The sequence below is a fragment of the Anser brachyrhynchus genome (assembly GCF_964034855.1).
Source record: "Anser brachyrhynchus genome assembly, chromosome: 3".
Classification (NCBI taxonomy): Eukaryota; Metazoa; Chordata; class Aves; order Anseriformes; family Anatidae; genus Anser; species Anser brachyrhynchus.
The window spans coordinates 793,857-810,951 of NC_137696.1; the positions used below are offsets into that span (position 1 = coordinate 793,857).

Sequence of the window (17,095 nt, forward strand, 5' to 3'; positions counted from 1 at the left end):
AACATGAGCTTTGATGAGCCATCTCCACTGGGCATCCAAAGATGAAAACATCCCCAAATTAGTGGACGCTACTGAAAAAGTAACCAAGCATCTAAACACTTGCACAATCTTTACTTACTCTCAGTAGCTCTTGATTTCTTGAATAGCATCACCTAGTGATTGGAAGCATTTCCCAACAGACGTGCACCGTCATATTGAAACCCTAAACATTGCAATGACTTAGCTTCTTCCATACCACTTTACACAGCATGAGTAATTAATCCTCACAGCGCCGTGGCGGAGGAAGGACAGCAACGTTCATCCACCCAGCCCAACGCATGGGTTAAGTGGAGGCACAGGGAAGCCAGGTGACACGTGCAAGGTCCCGTGTCACGTTGCCGGAGGGATGTTTATGCCACCACATCGTAGTTGTGAGGAAGTGACAACTCTCCAAATCCCCCCCCTTCCCCTGGACCCTAAATTCATCAACAGCATCATTACAGCATGCTTACTGGGACAGGTCACTTGTGCTATGGTAAAGGCAGGGGATTCCTGGCAACCCAAGCAGAGCTGGTGGCCTCAGGCCAAGGCAGATTTGCAGGTCCCTCCATGAGGATTTGGGGAGTCCTTGGGAGCCCCCTGCTCACACAACTGGGAGCAGGGACATCCCTGTACGCGGTCATGTTGTGCAACCACGGGATGTGCATGTCAATAGGAGCTCCCCCTCCGTAACGAGCAATCGATAGCCAGCCGACTTATACAATTAGCTTATGTCATTAAGAAGTTTGCGGTGAGGATTTCAAAGCAGCCGCCGCATGACTTGACTGAGAGGCTGCAATTCGCCCAACAACACGCGGCGCTAAACACAGCCTTGCTGCCTGATGCCACGGGCCACGCTGCCACCCAGAACAGCCCCACCAACGATGTACTTCTCCTGGGACTCGGCCTCGTCCATCTCACGAGGGACAGTTACTCAAATCGCCTGCTCCAGCCTCCTGGTGGGGGTACTCGGGTTCTGAGCTCAAGGAAAATATAAATAATTGCGCTCGCCAAAACACAGGGCCCTCTCAGCCTCCCCCAGCCCTTCTCCCAGCCCCACCGCAGCCTTCCCCGGGGACCCCATCCCCTCCCTGCCTCCTCGGGGGGGCCGAGCCCCCCCAGGGCCGGGGTCGCCGCGTCCCCCGGCTGCCGGGGCGAGCCCGGGGCAGAGCTGCGGAGCCGAAGAAGCCGCCGCAGCCCCCGCCCTGCCCGGCTCCCCCCAGGCCAGGGGCTGGGCTCTCCTAGCTCCCCGCCGGGCGAGGCAGCGCCGGCCACCTCCCCTTCTGCTCTTCCTCCTCCTCCTCCTCCTCCTCCTCCTCCTCCTCCTCCTCCTTGCCTTCCTACTTCTGTCACCGGCTCCTCTCCGGCTCTGCCGCTGCCCCCCGACCCGCCGGGGCTGCGGATACCCCGGTCCCCCCACCCCCATAGAGCCGCCCTGCCCCGCTGCCCCCTCCCCGTCCCCGTCCCCGTCCCCAGCGCCGCCGCCGCCGCTCGCACAAGATGGCGGGGACCGTGGCCGAGCGGGACGCGCTGGTGAGTGCCAACGGGGCTGGGGGGGACGGGACGGGGCTCAGGGGGGAGCCGGGGGGAGCCGCAGCCCCTCACGGCCGCCACCTGCGGCGGGGAGCCTCGGGGGGGGCCGCCCGCTGCTGCCCCTGCTGCTGCTGCTGCCGCCGGGGGTGAGCACCTGCGGCCGGGAGGGGCCTCAGCGCTCTCGTTTCTACCTGCAGAAAATAGAGGACGGGCATTTAAACAACTCCCTGGGATCCCCGGTGCAAGCTGATGTGTACTTCCCTCGCCTGGTAAATCGCCTTTTTTCGGTTTAGATTTGTTCTGATTTTTACCCTTCTTCGCATCCCCCCCCCCCCCCCCCCAATCCCCCCGGCTGTACAACCGGGGCCGATGCCGAGTGACCCCCGCTGCCACTGTCCTTTCCAGATCGTCCCCTTCTGTGGACACATCAAAGGAGGAATGAGGCCGGGAAAGAAGATCTTGGTCATGGGCATAGTGGACCTCAACCCCGAAAGGTAAAAACCCTGCGAGCCCGGGCAGGGGGCGAGGAGGGGAGGAGGGACCCCCCCCAGTCCCCCCTTTTCTACAGAGGAATTATTTTTATCATCTTAAATATAGCGTGCTGGTTCCTCCTTTGACCCATAGAGGGGGCATTTCTGTACGGGATCCTGTTTCCCACGATTTCACTTGGAGTAAAGGAGGACTCGCCTCGGATCATATATAGGCTTATCTATGCAACTCACGCACCTATATGTGTGCCATATCCATGTCCTTGTCCCTGCTGAGCTTTCGAGGCATTCCCCGGATGAGCTGAGCTGTCACCCCCCCCATGCTGCTATGCTGCTGACGGTTTTGATAAGCTGAGAAATCAGCCCGGCTGCATTTGGGGTTTATCTGCTTGTTTTCTGGCTGAATGAGAGCAGTTCTGTTTGTCTTGCAGCTTTGGCATCAGCCTGACTTGTGGGGAGTCGGAAGATCCTCCTGCGGATGTAGCCATCGAACTGAAAGCTGTATTCACAGACAGACAGTTTGTCAGAAACTCGTGCGTGGCTGGAGAATGGGGGGAAGAGCAGTCATCTATTCCCTACTTTCCCTTTATACCAGACCAGCCTTTTAGGGTGAGTACTACGATCGCAGCGGCACGCACCGTCTCCGATAAAGTGTAATTTGAGCGGCATTGCAGCAGGACGCGACTTGCCTCTCGTGAAATCTCAGGGTAGTCTTTGGCTTGTCTTTGTAATCTCACTTGCCTCTGGCTGAGACGCCGCTGGCCGGGTTGCTCATATTGATCAGGAGTTGTGCAGAGCCCGCTTCTGCAGCCGCTTGCATCTGCAGGCAGTTCCGATGGGGCTATAAACACATCACGGGGTGTTATGACAAGTCGGAGGTTGTAATGCCGTGTGATGAAGCGCACTTCCTGAGCTTAGTTTTATAGCTATAAATTAAAAAGTACCTCTATGTTATTACTGCATTTCAAGTTATTACTGGAGAATGTAAATACTCTGTGGGACTGCCGTGTGTTTTGATGGTTTCTATAATGGACGTAGTGTTTGCAGTTTAGCGCAGCTAATGAGGATCGTGTTCATCCTTTTTCTCTGGGGATGTTACACTGAGGTTGGCTGTAGCCCTTTGTGTTAGCAGATTAAATAGCTAAGCAATGGAGGTATTCTTTTCTGAACCTTGGGATTAAATCTCCTGGCAAATTTAAGCTGGTAGTCACTTGAAAACGGTGTGTATGGAAATCCTGCGGTGCGAGGGATGGACTGGGTTGACCTAGAAGCAGATTCCCATCTGTAGTGTTTATGGTTATGTGAAGCTGTCTTTGCTAATCAGGACTAACAAAGTATGCAGCTGCAGAGGGCTTCTTCTCTCGCAGCGGTTTGGCTACATTGAGAAAAAAGGCTGCACGCCTTCTCCATGCGGCTGACCCAGAAAAGCCCTCCTCCTCCCCGCCCCTCTTATGAAACCTTGCCGCCCCTCTGCTAAATGCCAGCGCTCTGACCAGCTGCCAAACTCTCTTAATCCATCTTGCCCCCAAGATAATCTCCCCCAACCCCAAAAGCTCAGTCTCCCCAGATGCTTGGGCTTCGAGAGGGTGTTGATGACTGGCTTTGCTGTGGATGGGTTGCGTTCTACTTGCTTCTGCAAACTCTCCTGTCTGAACTGGCAACACCCTTTGGCGCACGTGGGAAATGCACTTGAAAGGGCTTGGAGGCTTGGTCTTGCTCTGGCTGCGAGGGTTACGCTACCTGCTGCCATGGGTGGTGGCTGGGCCCTCCAACAAGCAAGACAAATTATCCAGAGCATGTTTTGTGGCTGTCCCACTAATGACAGCTAACATCAGAGGACAGCGATATTGCACGTTTAGTGTGAGATACTGCAGGAGGGGAGTTGTTCTTTTTTTTTTTCTTTTTTTCCCAAATGCATAAACAGAATTTAGACTCCCAGATGACTTTGCACCTTTGATGGTCTCCCTCTCAATGAATAAATTAAACAGGACTATTAAGTGTTCTTGACAATTACTTGTGATCCAGTTCAATTATCGTTCTGGCGTGGCCCAGGGTGATCTGTAAAAATGGATCGTAAGCAGTGTTGAGGCTAACCATATCTTTTACATAACAAGGCCTAAGGCTGGATGCACCTGCTACAGTGACACAAGAGCTACGCAGCAGCACGGGCTCTTCCCTGTTACGTGGTGCACTACCAGGTCCCCATGGGGCAGTGTTTTTTTGGACAGTCCACTGCCACTTCTTCCAGTGTGATTTGCCCTCAATCAGTCGGGCTAATCAGGCTTGGTCAGTTTATCATTGGCCCCCGTTCTCATTTTTATTTGTTGTAATATTTCTGCCTGAAAGTTGCACTTCATTCCAGACTACCAGCCTCTAGAAACGACTGAGGATTTACACATGACTTCCCTGCAGATTTTCTTCCCTTAGCCTGTCCAGAGCTGGAGGTCTCCAAGGGCCTGTACAACAAATGCACATTTTACGCCTTCACATCTCAGCCTCCTGGCAGGCAGCTCCACCAAAGCTTAACTGTAAGACATCCTCTCAAGCCGCCCCCAATATCAGGAATCTCCGGATCTGTCCGAAATGGGTGGTCCAGCGCCAGTCTTTGTGGCTTTTCCAGAGCATTTCTCCAGGGCTGTAGGAGGAGAGCTGTGTCCTTCCCTGGTCTGGTTTGTGCCTTGTGTGAACTGTCTGGCTGAATTCAAGCCATCGTGCGTCTCCCTCATTGCAGCCCCTAGTCCAACAGGCAGTCCTAGGCTGTGTGCAGCCACCATGGTGAAGGCTTTTTAGTTGCGCAGCAGCTGTGTGAGTATGTGCAGTTCTAGCGTGTGGGAGGGGAGGGCAAACTTATCCCTCCTCTCATGTTCGCTCCCTTCCAGTGAATTAACGGAAGTGTGGAAGGCATTGCAGAGGGAACTGCCCCCTCATTCTGTAGGAAAAAAAGAATTCTGTAGCAAGGAGTGCAAGATTTGGGTTGGAGATACAGTTTTTTCCCCCTGTAATTAGCAGTTTGGATCTGTTTCCGGCATTCTTCTAAGAGGCAAAACATCCGTGATGCCCACAGGACTGTAATCTGCAGAGCGGTGGGACTGGGTTCCAGGGTCCTCCCCTCCGGGACAGTGTGAGACTGGATTAACGCTCCTGTGAAGCATGAGCAGATCCATGGTAGCGTGACTGGGGTCAGGGGGGCAAGTTGGTCTCAGGCCTCTCATTGCACAGCATGTAAGTAGCAAGATATGTAACCATACCAACACTACTTAAAGGCTAATCCGGAGCTTTTTGTGTCCTGTGAAATAACTTCCCAGTTACGTTGTGAACATGGTTCATTGTTTTATTTTTTTCAGGTTGAGATACTTTGTGAGCATCCCCGTTTTAGGATATTTGTGGATGGACATCAGCTCTTTGATTTTTACCACCGTATTGAAACACTGTCAGCAATTGACACAATAAAGATAAATGGAGATCTTCAGCTTACAAAACTTGGCTGAACTTGTTAGAACTGTAGATTCCAAACCGGCTCAGGTGCCATCGTCCATTTGGAGAAGTGACAGCCGGCTCTGGACACAACTATAGTAGGAAGGCTGCCCCGTTCCTTTTCCATGTGCAGTTCTTCACTCCTGTGCTGACGAACTGGGCTGTTGTTTATCCTAACGAAGAACATTGTTGGTTAATAGACATTGAGACATTTTTTCTTGGATCAAAATAGCCCACCTGTGCTGGATAATCAAATTGGAATGGATTCAGAAAGACTTGCAGTCTCGTTTCAAATCTCACAGAAAGGCAATTTCTGAAACGCTGTACTAAAACCGGTTACTGAACAGCAGTGACAACAACGACGAAAAGTTTTTCTTTTGCAAATATTGTTTCTGCACTGAAGTGAAGTAGTGTAGCACAACGCAGGGCCACATGCTGACGTCCTTACCCAGGGCCTGAGCCTGGTTCCACGGAAATCAATGGCAGATCTCCTATTCACTTTACTGGGGTACAATCAAACTGCTTAGTCCTTAGTCAAGCACAACTCCCATTGATTTCTGTGGGATTTTTGCACACACCTGGGGGTGAGATCTTCTGCTGGTGTTAATCAGCTAACCTCCATGGCCTGGGATGGAATTCTGCTGATTGCTGCCAGCTGCTGATTTGGTCCAAGGACTGTGCAAAAACTGAATGAGGGTGTCAGGACACAAGCCTGTATATTTTAGTCAGGGTATTTGCATAGAATGTAGATTGTTACAAGTTTTTGCACAATGTACTGTTAATACAATTTTTAAAGCTTATCTGTAGTTTATTTATTTATAATCATTGTATGTATTGGTAAAAATGAACAATCTTACTGATCGTTAAGAACAGCAAAATGTAAACATTTTGAATGTACAAAATGTCTTAGGTTCTTTGGGCAAACTCTACGTATTATTCTTGAAAAATCATGTTTCCTATTGAATGTTTAGTTACATTTTAATGGAGCCCTCTAGGCCCTGGGAAAACGCGGGCATGGTAGTTGGTGGGGGGAGCTCTGCATATTCACTAAAAACTGTTTTTCAGGGCTTACTAACTTTGCTGCACAGGATAGGTTTGAGTTAAAGTCGATCTGTTTTTAAAATTTAAACAACCGATTTGTAGTTTTAGCTGTGCTTTTATAACTTGAGAAGAAGTTACATTTGGCAGTCTCTTAGTTCAGCAAGAGAACCAGCCTCTTTCCAGGGGAGATGGGAGATTTTTTGCACTCGTTTAAGAACATATTCGGCCTTTGATATGACAATTAAAACTTGTCTAGACAGCCGAGTTATTAATGCTTGAAAATCAGCTACTGCACATGAATAACTTTTCAAGTAGCTTTTTAAATAGTAGGTATAGCTGTATAAACACAGTCATTGCGCTACACTATAAATGAACACAACCACTTTTCTTGACGTCTTTAGGACTAAATACACTTTTTCCTTGGCTGCTCACAGTAGACTATAGCAGGTCTTTCTGAGTAGTTATAATCATGATATAAACATATATTTAGGCAATTTTGAAAACATGTAATATAGGGACACAGAATACAAAAACATCCTTTGTAGCACTGTATTTAAAAAAAAAAAAAGAGAGAAAAAAAAATCTCACAAACAGAACTATATGAAACTTGCAATAAAGAAGGGTTTTAAGGCAACCAGAACTGGAATATCCAAAGTGAAGGGTAGAATGCCAGTTGCAAAGCCTCATTTTGCGCTAATTTGGCCTGCAGTTAAGAAGCCTTAGACTGCAAGCTGAAATTCCAACTGTGGCTCTAGTCCAAAGCCTGTTGAGGTCAATCAGAGTCCTCCGAGCACAAAGGCATAGAAGCCTGATTCTTACTTCATGCAAGTGCAAATCTCTTTGTAAAGCCAGGGGGATATTGCTGGTGTGAATGAGTTAAGAATCAGGCTGCCACCTAAAAAACGAGAGTTAAAAATTGAAATTTTAGCCTTAACATTGAAGTCTCCTGACTTTGTTTCCAAATTAAGCGAGAACCTATTGTTTTCCAGATGATCTTTTTATCTGGTGTGTGACTTTTAAGTTGTGCATCAGATTCTGTTTGTACTCCAGATTGAACCTTGATATGAAATGTTCCTGTCTTGCTCTGTTTTTACTCTTTTACATGATTCATGATGACTGTGTCATTTTCCATTGTATAAAGAATGCTGACAGTGTTTTGGTACAAAATATATTCTTAAAAATAATGATAATAAAAATCCAAGGGAAAGGTGCTTCTACATGAGCTGTTTGGATTTTTCTCCAGCTTTGACATGGTTTGCAGTTCCAAAGCAGATGCAGGCAGAAGATGAATTCTGTTTGGAGAGATGTTTAGTGCCGACCGTGCCTATTGCTGTCTCCAGCTGTATAGGTAAAGCCAGGTTTCCTGATGCGGTGATGTTGCCTGAGGCTGTCCTGCTAGTTCAGAGGGCCAAAAAGTAAGAGGCTGGAGAGATTTGCACCATGACCCTGCTGTAGCACAAAACCAAAAGAGATCTCCCTGACAGCACAAAGCCAATAGAGATTCTGCCTCCATGCCTTTACTGTAGCCCAGAATAAGGGGTTCAGCAGACTTGAACTTTCAGCCACTCAGGATTCCTGGTAGCTGTGGTAGGTTAGTGCAGCCCTCAGACTTCTCTTGTCCTGCACGGGCTTGGCGCAGGACAAAGCACAGGCCAGGGATGCTGGGATGAACTCTACACGGGTCCCTGTCAGCAGCAAGGGCCTGGTGATACCACCATGCCTGAGTTCCCACCTGCTGTCCTGGGCACACCCGTTTGGTCTTGTGCCAGGACCGGAAAAGGGCAGAAAGTCACAGTTACAGTTTCCATACCTATTTGTCTGTTTAACAGAATTTTTGAAGCCTTTTTCTTTCATGCTTGGGCAGTACCAGGCTATGGCAGGTGAAGGAAGGATGATGTCCGTGAAGCCAAGGGCCCTTCCATGCCTGCTTGGTTTACGCTGGCTAACTGCATTCAGAAGCTACTGCTGAACACTTCTGTGTGCAGTGTAAGTCAGAGAAAACCAGGGCCTTAAATCTTTCTGTTCAGTTAGACTTTAAGCCACATCAAAATGTCTAAGAAGGGTGCTGCAAAATTTGTATCTGAAGTCTTCTGTCTCCAGAATTTAGGGATTATTCAGATTTTCATTTTGCACATAAACCCTACCAGACCTGAAATCAGACTGTTTCCACATTGGGACAGGTTTTCAAAATGTTTTTCAGTAGACACAAGTAGTCTGTGAGCTTCTTGGAAGCTGTGATTCTTCAGGAGTAAAACCAACTTTTGAAAATCTAATGTTAGAATTTATTAGTTGAATATTTCCATGTTTTCCTGTGAATAAGGAAATCATTTCTGAAATGAAAGAAGTCTTGAATAGGTAAAAACTGTGTGGAGTAAAATCCTTCAATTTAGCATAGCTTTAAAAACCACCAAATTACTTAGTTATGTCTGTAATCGGCTGTGATTAAACTGATGTCGTATTTTTTTAAGAAATATTGAGCTTATTGCCTACTCAGAAAGAGCCTTGAATACTTCAGGGTGATGTGAGGTAGTCTGTGTCTAAGCATATTTCACTTATATGCTTTCTCACAGCCAAGTTGTTAAAAATGTTACAAAATACCTTCTTTTTGTGTCACAACTAGAAATGTTTGCCCCACCTTGAAAGAACATTTTGTACTAAATATTCATGTGTTGTCTATGTGAACTTGCACTAGCATATATTATATTCTCCTTCCCCTCCTTGCCTAGCTTGGGAAAAAATAGGCGTAATATTGCTAAACCGGTTGAATGTAACATCTGCTCGAGGCATAGCATCTTTCTCAAGGGCTGTTTTGAGTAAACAGCCTGAAAACCAAAGAGGGAGCCTGATTCACCATTTTGCTGTGCCAGCTTTCCACCCTTGTCACTCTCCTGAAGTGAGGCTGAGACTGAAGCCCTGAGATTTTCCTGTTCGAGAGCAGCAGTGAGATTTTATCTGCTGGGATTTAAAAACATTCACTGTGGAGGAAATGAGAACAGAGCAGCCACAGCGCTCCCAAGTTTGCTAGTAGGGTTGTGGTAGTGTGACGTGCTGTAGTCCTAATGGAGCACGAGTTTAGGGGGAGGTCATGGGCACTCCAGAGCCAGACAAGAGGAGGTGTGGAGCTGTGTGAGGGTTTCCCAAGGATGGTTATTTGACACATTGTTAGCTGCCACCTTCTGCAACCCCAAAGAAGGACACACAGCAAAAATCAGCATTGCTTACAAGTTTGGAAGGCAGGAACTGCCTCATGTCCCTACCCACCTTCTTTGAAAGCAGCTCCTAAATAAGTAGCAGGGAAACTTTGGGGTAGCCTTGCCACGAAGATCTTTTCCCCCACAAAAACTCAAGCAGTGTATCTGACGTGGGGCTTGTCTTGCCTCCCACCCAGTGCTCCCCACAAAGCCCAGTATGCTGCTTTCCACACTGAAACTGCTTACCGTGACCTTTTTCTGCAGAAACCTGCAGAACAGCAATCTGCTGAGCCACTTAGTGGCAGCTCTAAGCAACTTCCTAGCACCCTTGGAACTGAGAGGAACAAGAGTCAGACAGAGAACAGCCCTAAATGCTCACTGTGAGCTTTTTATATGGCCACACAAGTCTAGGAACAGTTAGTGACCGGGTGAGATTTTTTGCCAGGTTTTGTTCTGATTTTCTCACAGGGACCAGGAAGTGTACAGGTAAAAAGCTGCTTTGCAATGAATGGTGTGTGGGGTTAGAAGGAAGGCCAACCCAAATGGGGAGAAAAAATGAGCTGCTGACGCTTTTATCTGGCTTTGATACACCCTCCCAACTCCTCCCAGCAATCACTGCTGTTACGAACATGCACAATTACTACAACGAGGAGATTCAGTAGCATGTGCAAGATCAAAATAATAAACTCACATTTTGCCACAGGTCCTCCCTAGATTCTGTTGCTACGTCTTTCCATCTGTCTGTCAACAAATAGCTAAATCCTGCTGCCTTTAAAGTCCGTGGCAAAACGCCTTTTGACTTTCATGCAGAAAGGTCTGTAAGAAAGGGTTATTTTCAGCTTGGGCATACTCTAAAAATCTGTTCTTTTCATTCTCCTTAATTTATTTTTAAGTATGAATAGAGGACTATTTCTGCCTGCATTATCTGTTTGAGTAGAGTCAACAGAAAGCACAGTCTCTCCCTGCTGCAGTAACACTGATTTCACAGCTGATGAAATGTTTTATATTTATTACTGTCTGATTTTAAAAAGTGAGGGTGTGCACGAAATGACCTGGCAATAATAGTAACGTGTATCATTCACCACAGATCTATTTTTATGTGTTGTGCCAATTTCATAATTAACTTTTAATAACAATAAAATGTGAAATCTGCACCGTGATCTTTTTGTCTTTTATATTAATTCTTAATGCTCATTATGCACCCTATTTACTTAATTTTTGGCTTCTTTCTTCTGTTTTTCAGACATAGCTAACGCTTTCCCTCATAAAACTGTAGTGTGAAATTTTAGAATGAAAAATGTATCACAGATAGCAGCTTGTGTAAAACTCCTTGTAAACTGAAATGCTCTATGCAGAACTGAACAGTCAACTTTTTAGAGGAAAGAGTAACTTGCTTGCTCATGCAAGACTCCCACTGACATCACTGGGCAGTGTAAACCTCAAGAGTTTACAGGCACGACTCAGACCTTACAGCCGGGACAGGAGACGCAGATGGTTGATGACTTTTGTGTAGGATAAAACAGTTCACTCTGGTGGGACTGGGTTCGTGGGTAGTGGTTATGTGGTAAGGGAAACCACGAGATCAGCTCCAGAGACAAGTTATTATGGGATCCAATGTTTTACCTGTTGGCATGAGCCTAGCTAAAGTTTGCGTTGATCTGAGTAAGTGAAAGATGAAGATTCAAGGTCTCAGTTTCTTCCAGTCAAAGCTATTGGAAAAATTCTGTATAACCCTAACGGGAAAAGATCGTGTTCCCCATCCAGTTGTGGCTGTAAGAAATGAGCAAGGTTTCTGAGTGAAACCTCAAAATCCAAACAGCACTGAAGTAGCAGATGAACAGGATTTGACTATAGCCAGCTCTGCCTTTTTTCTCCCAATAAAATGAACAAGAATCAGGTGCTCCCCACAAGCATGGATCTGTGGCCATCCCTGCTCACAGCCAGTCTGATATTTGGCCCTTCGCTTACTACACACAATCCCAAAAGGGGATATGTTAAGACTTCTAGAGATCCCAAGATAAAAACAGTATTAGGTAATGTCAATACAAACCAGAAATAGGGAGGACAGACAGGACTGCATGCAACAGCCAGAAATTTGTATCGCATCAAATGGAAACACCAACTTGGTTCTGAACCAGTGGGAGTTTCCCAGTAACCATGATGGACTTTAGATGAGACTTCACATTCGCAGGTGCTTCCAGTTGCCCCAGCACAGTCTGGGCAGAGGAGCCAAGTATAGCCTCTCAAGGAAGGAGCCTTGCCACTATGCATACAGCTGACTCAGTCTTAATAGCTCCTTCACAGGAGTGGAGGTAGCGAGGCTGCAGAGGTGCAAATTCACCTTGCCTTCCCTTGTGTCCGGAGCTTTGGCAGGATCTGTGCTCTGTGACCCCAGTAGTGCTCTGAATTTTATTTCTGCACACAACTTCCAGCTGAACAGGAGAAAACCTGATCCACTACGGTCTTTTGATATTGCCTCCAGCTGGCAAAAAAACTCTCTGGTAAAATTCATGTGTGTTACACTCACCATGGACAAAGAAGTTGCACGTATGGCTGCACACAAACCATCCGTTCCCTGAGGGGTGCAGTCCTCCTTAGAATAAATCTTGGTTGCTGTTTCTGAGGGTTGGATTTTTACATTTGGCACTCAGTTTGAGCTCGAAGACGTATAACATTACATGCCCTTTCAGAAACACTCCGAATTTTATCCTGTTTCAGAAGAGATCCAATGCAAGTTTCCCTTATGAGGCATGTCTCAAAGGGCTCTGGTATACCTAGATATGTTGAATGTGAGCCCCAAACCTCCCTCACTGCATCAGTTCACACCCATTTGATGTCTTCAGGCAAGGGCATGTTAGAAAGGCCTCTGCGCAATATTCAAAGACTGGCTATATCTTGGTAGAGCATCCGCCTTGTGTAAAGGCAGCACCTAGTTCCTGCCTGACAGCAGAACAGGGGCAGCTAAGTGCCTGTGGGGATTTTCAAAACAGGGAATACATACACCCAATTTCATTGCTGGCATTGACTAACTCTTACAGAGGCCCCTGAAAAGCTCTCCTCTTGACCTGTAATACCAAGGAAACCACAGGGGTGAGTTTTGGGCACCTATGTAACAAGTGCCATGTGCACTTCTCTCCCATTCAGATCAGCAGTAGGCACACGTCACAACTGGGCCTTAGTTTGGTGAAGTGTTTCTGATCTTGAAGTCAAGCCAATTCGTGCTGAGGGATTTACTCACAGGAATACCACAAATACGACTCTTTGCTAGCACTGCAGTGGATCTTATTTTTAAACGATGACTTTCACCACTCTTCTAAGAATAGAGGCTGGCTCTGAAACATCACGTCGGCTCCTGCATTCTCCAAGGGTTACGCATTTCTCATCCTGAGGCTTCAGTTTCCACACTGGTGCCTTGCGAGACCAGGGCTGTTATGCCAGGGGGTCATTCTGTGAAAGACCCTGAGAAGGAAGTGTCTTTGAGCAGCTCTCTGCGCAGCCAGCTGACGGAGATGTGCAAGTCACTCCTGGCACTCAGAAGTGATGGTGAAACAGAGCTACGCTGACTCCTGGGGCTTGCAGAAAAGGGCTTCCTCATGACTCTCGAGGATAGGAACAAAAGCCTGGTAAATTAGAAGCTGGACAGTAAATTTCAGTGGCTGAGAAAAGAGGAGGATTTTAGTACTAGACAAGCTGATATTAGCAGCAAAGAGATGCTCCCTTGATGCCCAGAGGCTGTGGGCAGGCGTTGCTCTGGCTGAGCTGAGGCAAAGCTCTGTGCAGTAGAACAGGCTGTCACCGAGTGCTGGTGGAGATGCTGGAGGTTTTCAAGTCATGCTCAGTGGCAATGCTTTCGTCTGGTCCCTTGTGCAGGGAAAAAAGCCAATGATGACATTATTGTGATGTATGACAAGCTACAGTAGCTGCTCTGGCACCGCGTGCTCCAAGAGGCAAAGAGGATTCTTTCCTAGCTGCTCTCTAAGAAATTTTCTGTGTAATGGGAAGGATAATCACTGTCCAGAAGAGATCCGGACCAGAACTAAGGACAGAATAGGACCATTGCTATAAGAAACATTATTGAGAAAGCGATAGATTAATTGCAATCTGCTAAGGAAAACAAAATATTTGAATTTAGAAGTACAACGGCCACATCGAGGCCACCCCAGCTTTGTAAGAGAGATACGAAGAGCTTCAACAGCTAAAATACAGACCCTGAGAGGCAAAGCTGTGAGCAACTCTGTATTATTGAATGGATACAGAACAGAGCTTTCACATCCATTCCCAGTCATTTCCACTGCCTTTTCTCAGAGGTGGAGGGTCCTCTCCATGAGAAGGAAATATTACTGGAAACCCCACAGCCAGAGGATAGGGCTGTGGATACTGGCTTCAGAGCATTACATGCCCTTTACAGACACCAACCAAGGGATACTATTTAGCACCACTCACTGAAGAACTTCAAAGCACTGGCAAACTTTACAATTCATGTTAATTCCCGAATGCTCCTTGCCTTCCCTAGTATTACTGCTCTCATTCTTTGGGCAGAGAGGGAAGCCCAGAGACATAACAAGAGTTTCTCAGCGATCACTGCTGTAACTTGGAATGCACTGATTTGCACACCTAATGTCACATTGCTATGACTTTTGGCTACAACAGGGAAGTTCAGGCTTCCAGGTCCCCCCTTCACTCATCAGGAAGACATTATTTGGGCCAGAATATCCGCCAGTAAGGTTGAGTAATGCCATGCACATCCTCTGAGATAAAATGGACTATTCACAATGCAAAATCCTTACAAAATATGATTTTTTAAATGGTGAAAATTGAATGGCATTACATTATCTTTTGCAGCCTCCACTGCCTCACAGTGTTTTTGCCTGCAATTTAAATAATGCAGAGGAGAAGCTGAAACATGGAAGATCAGGTTTCTTAGCAGGGAGTTGTTTGCTGCACCTTGCACACGAAAGATGGTCCCTAAACAAAACACAGCATCGTATCCTGAGTGATGCAAGCATGTAGATCTCTATCAGTTTCGGTGGAAGTACATTGATTGATAGCAACTGAGCACCTGCTAAAGCATGAACTGGATTAGGGTGCAAATAATAAACCTGTCCTCTTCAAAAGATGCTCTCAGGAAAAATAACAGGATTCTAATTAGCGCACGCAGGGAAAGCGCATGATCGTTTTAATGCACTGTACAGCTGAAGCTGTGATAACACAGGCTGGAAGGTGATACTTTCAAGTGAAAGAGAAATCAGTGGTAATTATGAGCATTGTTGTCTTTCTGTATTACCAACCGTATTGATTACCTTCATCCTGTGTGTCACCAGCAGCCAGGGAGCATGATATGTTATCTCATGCATGTGTTGGAGGGCAGCAGAGATTGGCGTATTTTTAGAAACAGATTCCCACAGAGTAATTGTAGCAATTGGACGATCATACCTATGCACATTAAAATGCCAGCAGATGAATTACCGGACAGTGCCAGCAATCCTTTCACTGTCTGGGGCAGGAGGAAAGGGCACGAATGAACAGCTCAGAAGCTCAGCAACTGATAAGGACAGCGTTTGTGCCTCTAAGAGTATCCTGGGAGCTGTGTGGCTCACACTGGCCAGTGTGGAAGTGAAGCTGGTAAGAAGCAAAATCACACTTTCCAGGATGAAGAGATGATGCATTTGCAGGTCCAAGCGTGCATCTCTCTCCTGCCTTACTTGGTCCCATAAGGCACGGAATTACATCTCTGTCAGTAAAGAGAACTGACAGCCATCTACAGACAGCCTTCAAGGATTCAGTCCTGGGTCTCCGCTGCTGGTGGGTGCTCACTAAACCTCAGCAAGACTGCAGAAGTGCAAGGCTGTGCAGATGTGGGCACGCAGCTGGTAGGGCTGAGCTGCCTCTAAGCAAAGTCAGCTGGAAGGTAGCCAGGAGCTGCCTGTGCGAAGCAGATGTGCAACAACATCTGATGGGAACTTATGTGTCTTGTAAAGCATTTATATGTCTCATAAAACATAAGAGTACTTCAGACTGTCTGGAAATAATATTAGCCAGGTTAACAGTCCTGTCATTGGTCTGGTTTAGACAGGAGTTGTACAGGACTGATGAAGGTCGGAACATTTCCAGTAAAAGCCAACCCAGGTGTCTCTAAGTAGAGCACAATTCGGGTTCACTTGTAGAAGAAATCACTAATGCATACTTGAAGCACTCAGCAGCCAATACAGGTAAGTGACAGAATGCCCCAAATCTTCTGCTTCTCCATTCCTTTATCTCCCTTTCGTTTTCAGCCACGTCGTGGACCTGTGCCCGTGGTCAGGCCAGTGACTGTTGCTGTATTCAACATAAATAAACTGATGATCACAGACCATCGCAGGAACATCCAGACCATCCAGTGACTGTCACACTTGATAAAGCTGGCAGCCCAAATAGTTCACAGTCTTTGGCTGTGCTGACTGGAATTCGGTTTGGAGGACAGCACAAGGGATGCTGCAGCAGAGAGCATTACTTTCCCCAGGGAGATTTTTCGTTTAATTCTCTTTAAGTACAGTTGGTCTGAAACCTGGTCAGTAGTCTTGAATTTTACATATTTGTTGTTGCAATAGGACAGCTTGGTGTCAGAGGCTATTAGACGCCTGGTCTTTTTCAGAATCCTGTTAAGTTCATGCATGCTGATTTTATGAATTGTGTGCAAAGGAAACTCTCTGTCCACCTTCAACGTACCACTCTTCCGTTTCGTATGCCCTTTTATCCTTTAATAGGTGGATGAGTAAAGAGAAGACCCTAAGCTATCTTCCCAGTATCATTTAGCTTTCTGTACACTTTCATCATGTTTATTATCACCTTCTTCAAGGTACACCGTCCTTTTCAACCTAATGACCAAATACCAGACAGGAAACTTTTCTAATGTTTTACCACATTGCTTCAACCTACACGGTAAGAATTAACAGTCACCACAGTCAAAGTAAATTGTAGGTGGTGGCATATTGCCTAACATCCTGATGTAAATGTAAGATAAAGGCCGACTCCAGGGGGTGTAGCGCAACATAAAATCCAGCCGTACAGACTTTGCAGATCAAGTTTTATCTTCATTTCAGAAAAGCCTTTAATTATGCTGAAATGCGTGCTTTCAAGCTTTCCTACACCTGGCCTTCAGGAAACCCCTCGGTTAACTGCAGCCAGTGACTCCCTCTGTCACTCACTCCCCGCAAGGGATTTTAGACACTCATTCTGTACAGCCACGGCACGAAACCAAACGGTACTCCATCTCCTCAGCCTGTTCCCATGCCTCTGGCTAGCCTCCAAATAAATTTTGTTGCTTCCTCCGTGTTTGAGCTGTCTTATTCTACCTGCAGTGCTGGAAGGGAG

General features: G+C 46.6%; 2 protein-coding genes across 2 annotated transcripts in view; one reads left to right on the forward strand and one right to left on the reverse strand.

The window, feature by feature from the left end:
- The window catches only part of LOC308192682 (uncharacterized protein), a 71,216-nt gene that overhangs the window by 41,055 nt on the left and 13,066 nt on the right, over positions 1–17,095 (reverse strand). The gene's annotated exons all lie outside the window — the stretch shown is intronic.
- Positions 1,338–7,771, forward strand: LGALSL (galectin like). Its single transcript, XM_080586537.1, has 5 exons — positions 1,338–1,551; positions 1,749–1,820; positions 1,957–2,045; positions 2,471–2,648; positions 5,384–7,771. Exons 1-5 carry the CDS (start codon positions 1,519–1,521, stop codon positions 5,525–5,527), a joined length of 516 nt encoding a protein of 171 aa, XP_080442663.1. The 5' UTR covers positions 1,338–1,518; the 3' UTR covers positions 5,528–7,771.

Coding starts and splice junctions, on each gene's coding strand:
- LGALSL (XM_080586537.1), top strand. CDS start 1,519: ATGGCGGGGACCGTGGCCGAGCGGGACGCGCTG. Junction 1,552..1,748: donor TGGCCGAGCGGGACGCGCTG/GTGAGTGCCAAC, acceptor TTCTACCTGCAG/AAAATAGAGGACGGGCATTT. Junction 2,649..5,383: donor TACCAGACCAGCCTTTTAGG/GTGAGTACTACG, acceptor TATTTTTTTCAG/GTTGAGATACTTTGTGAGCA.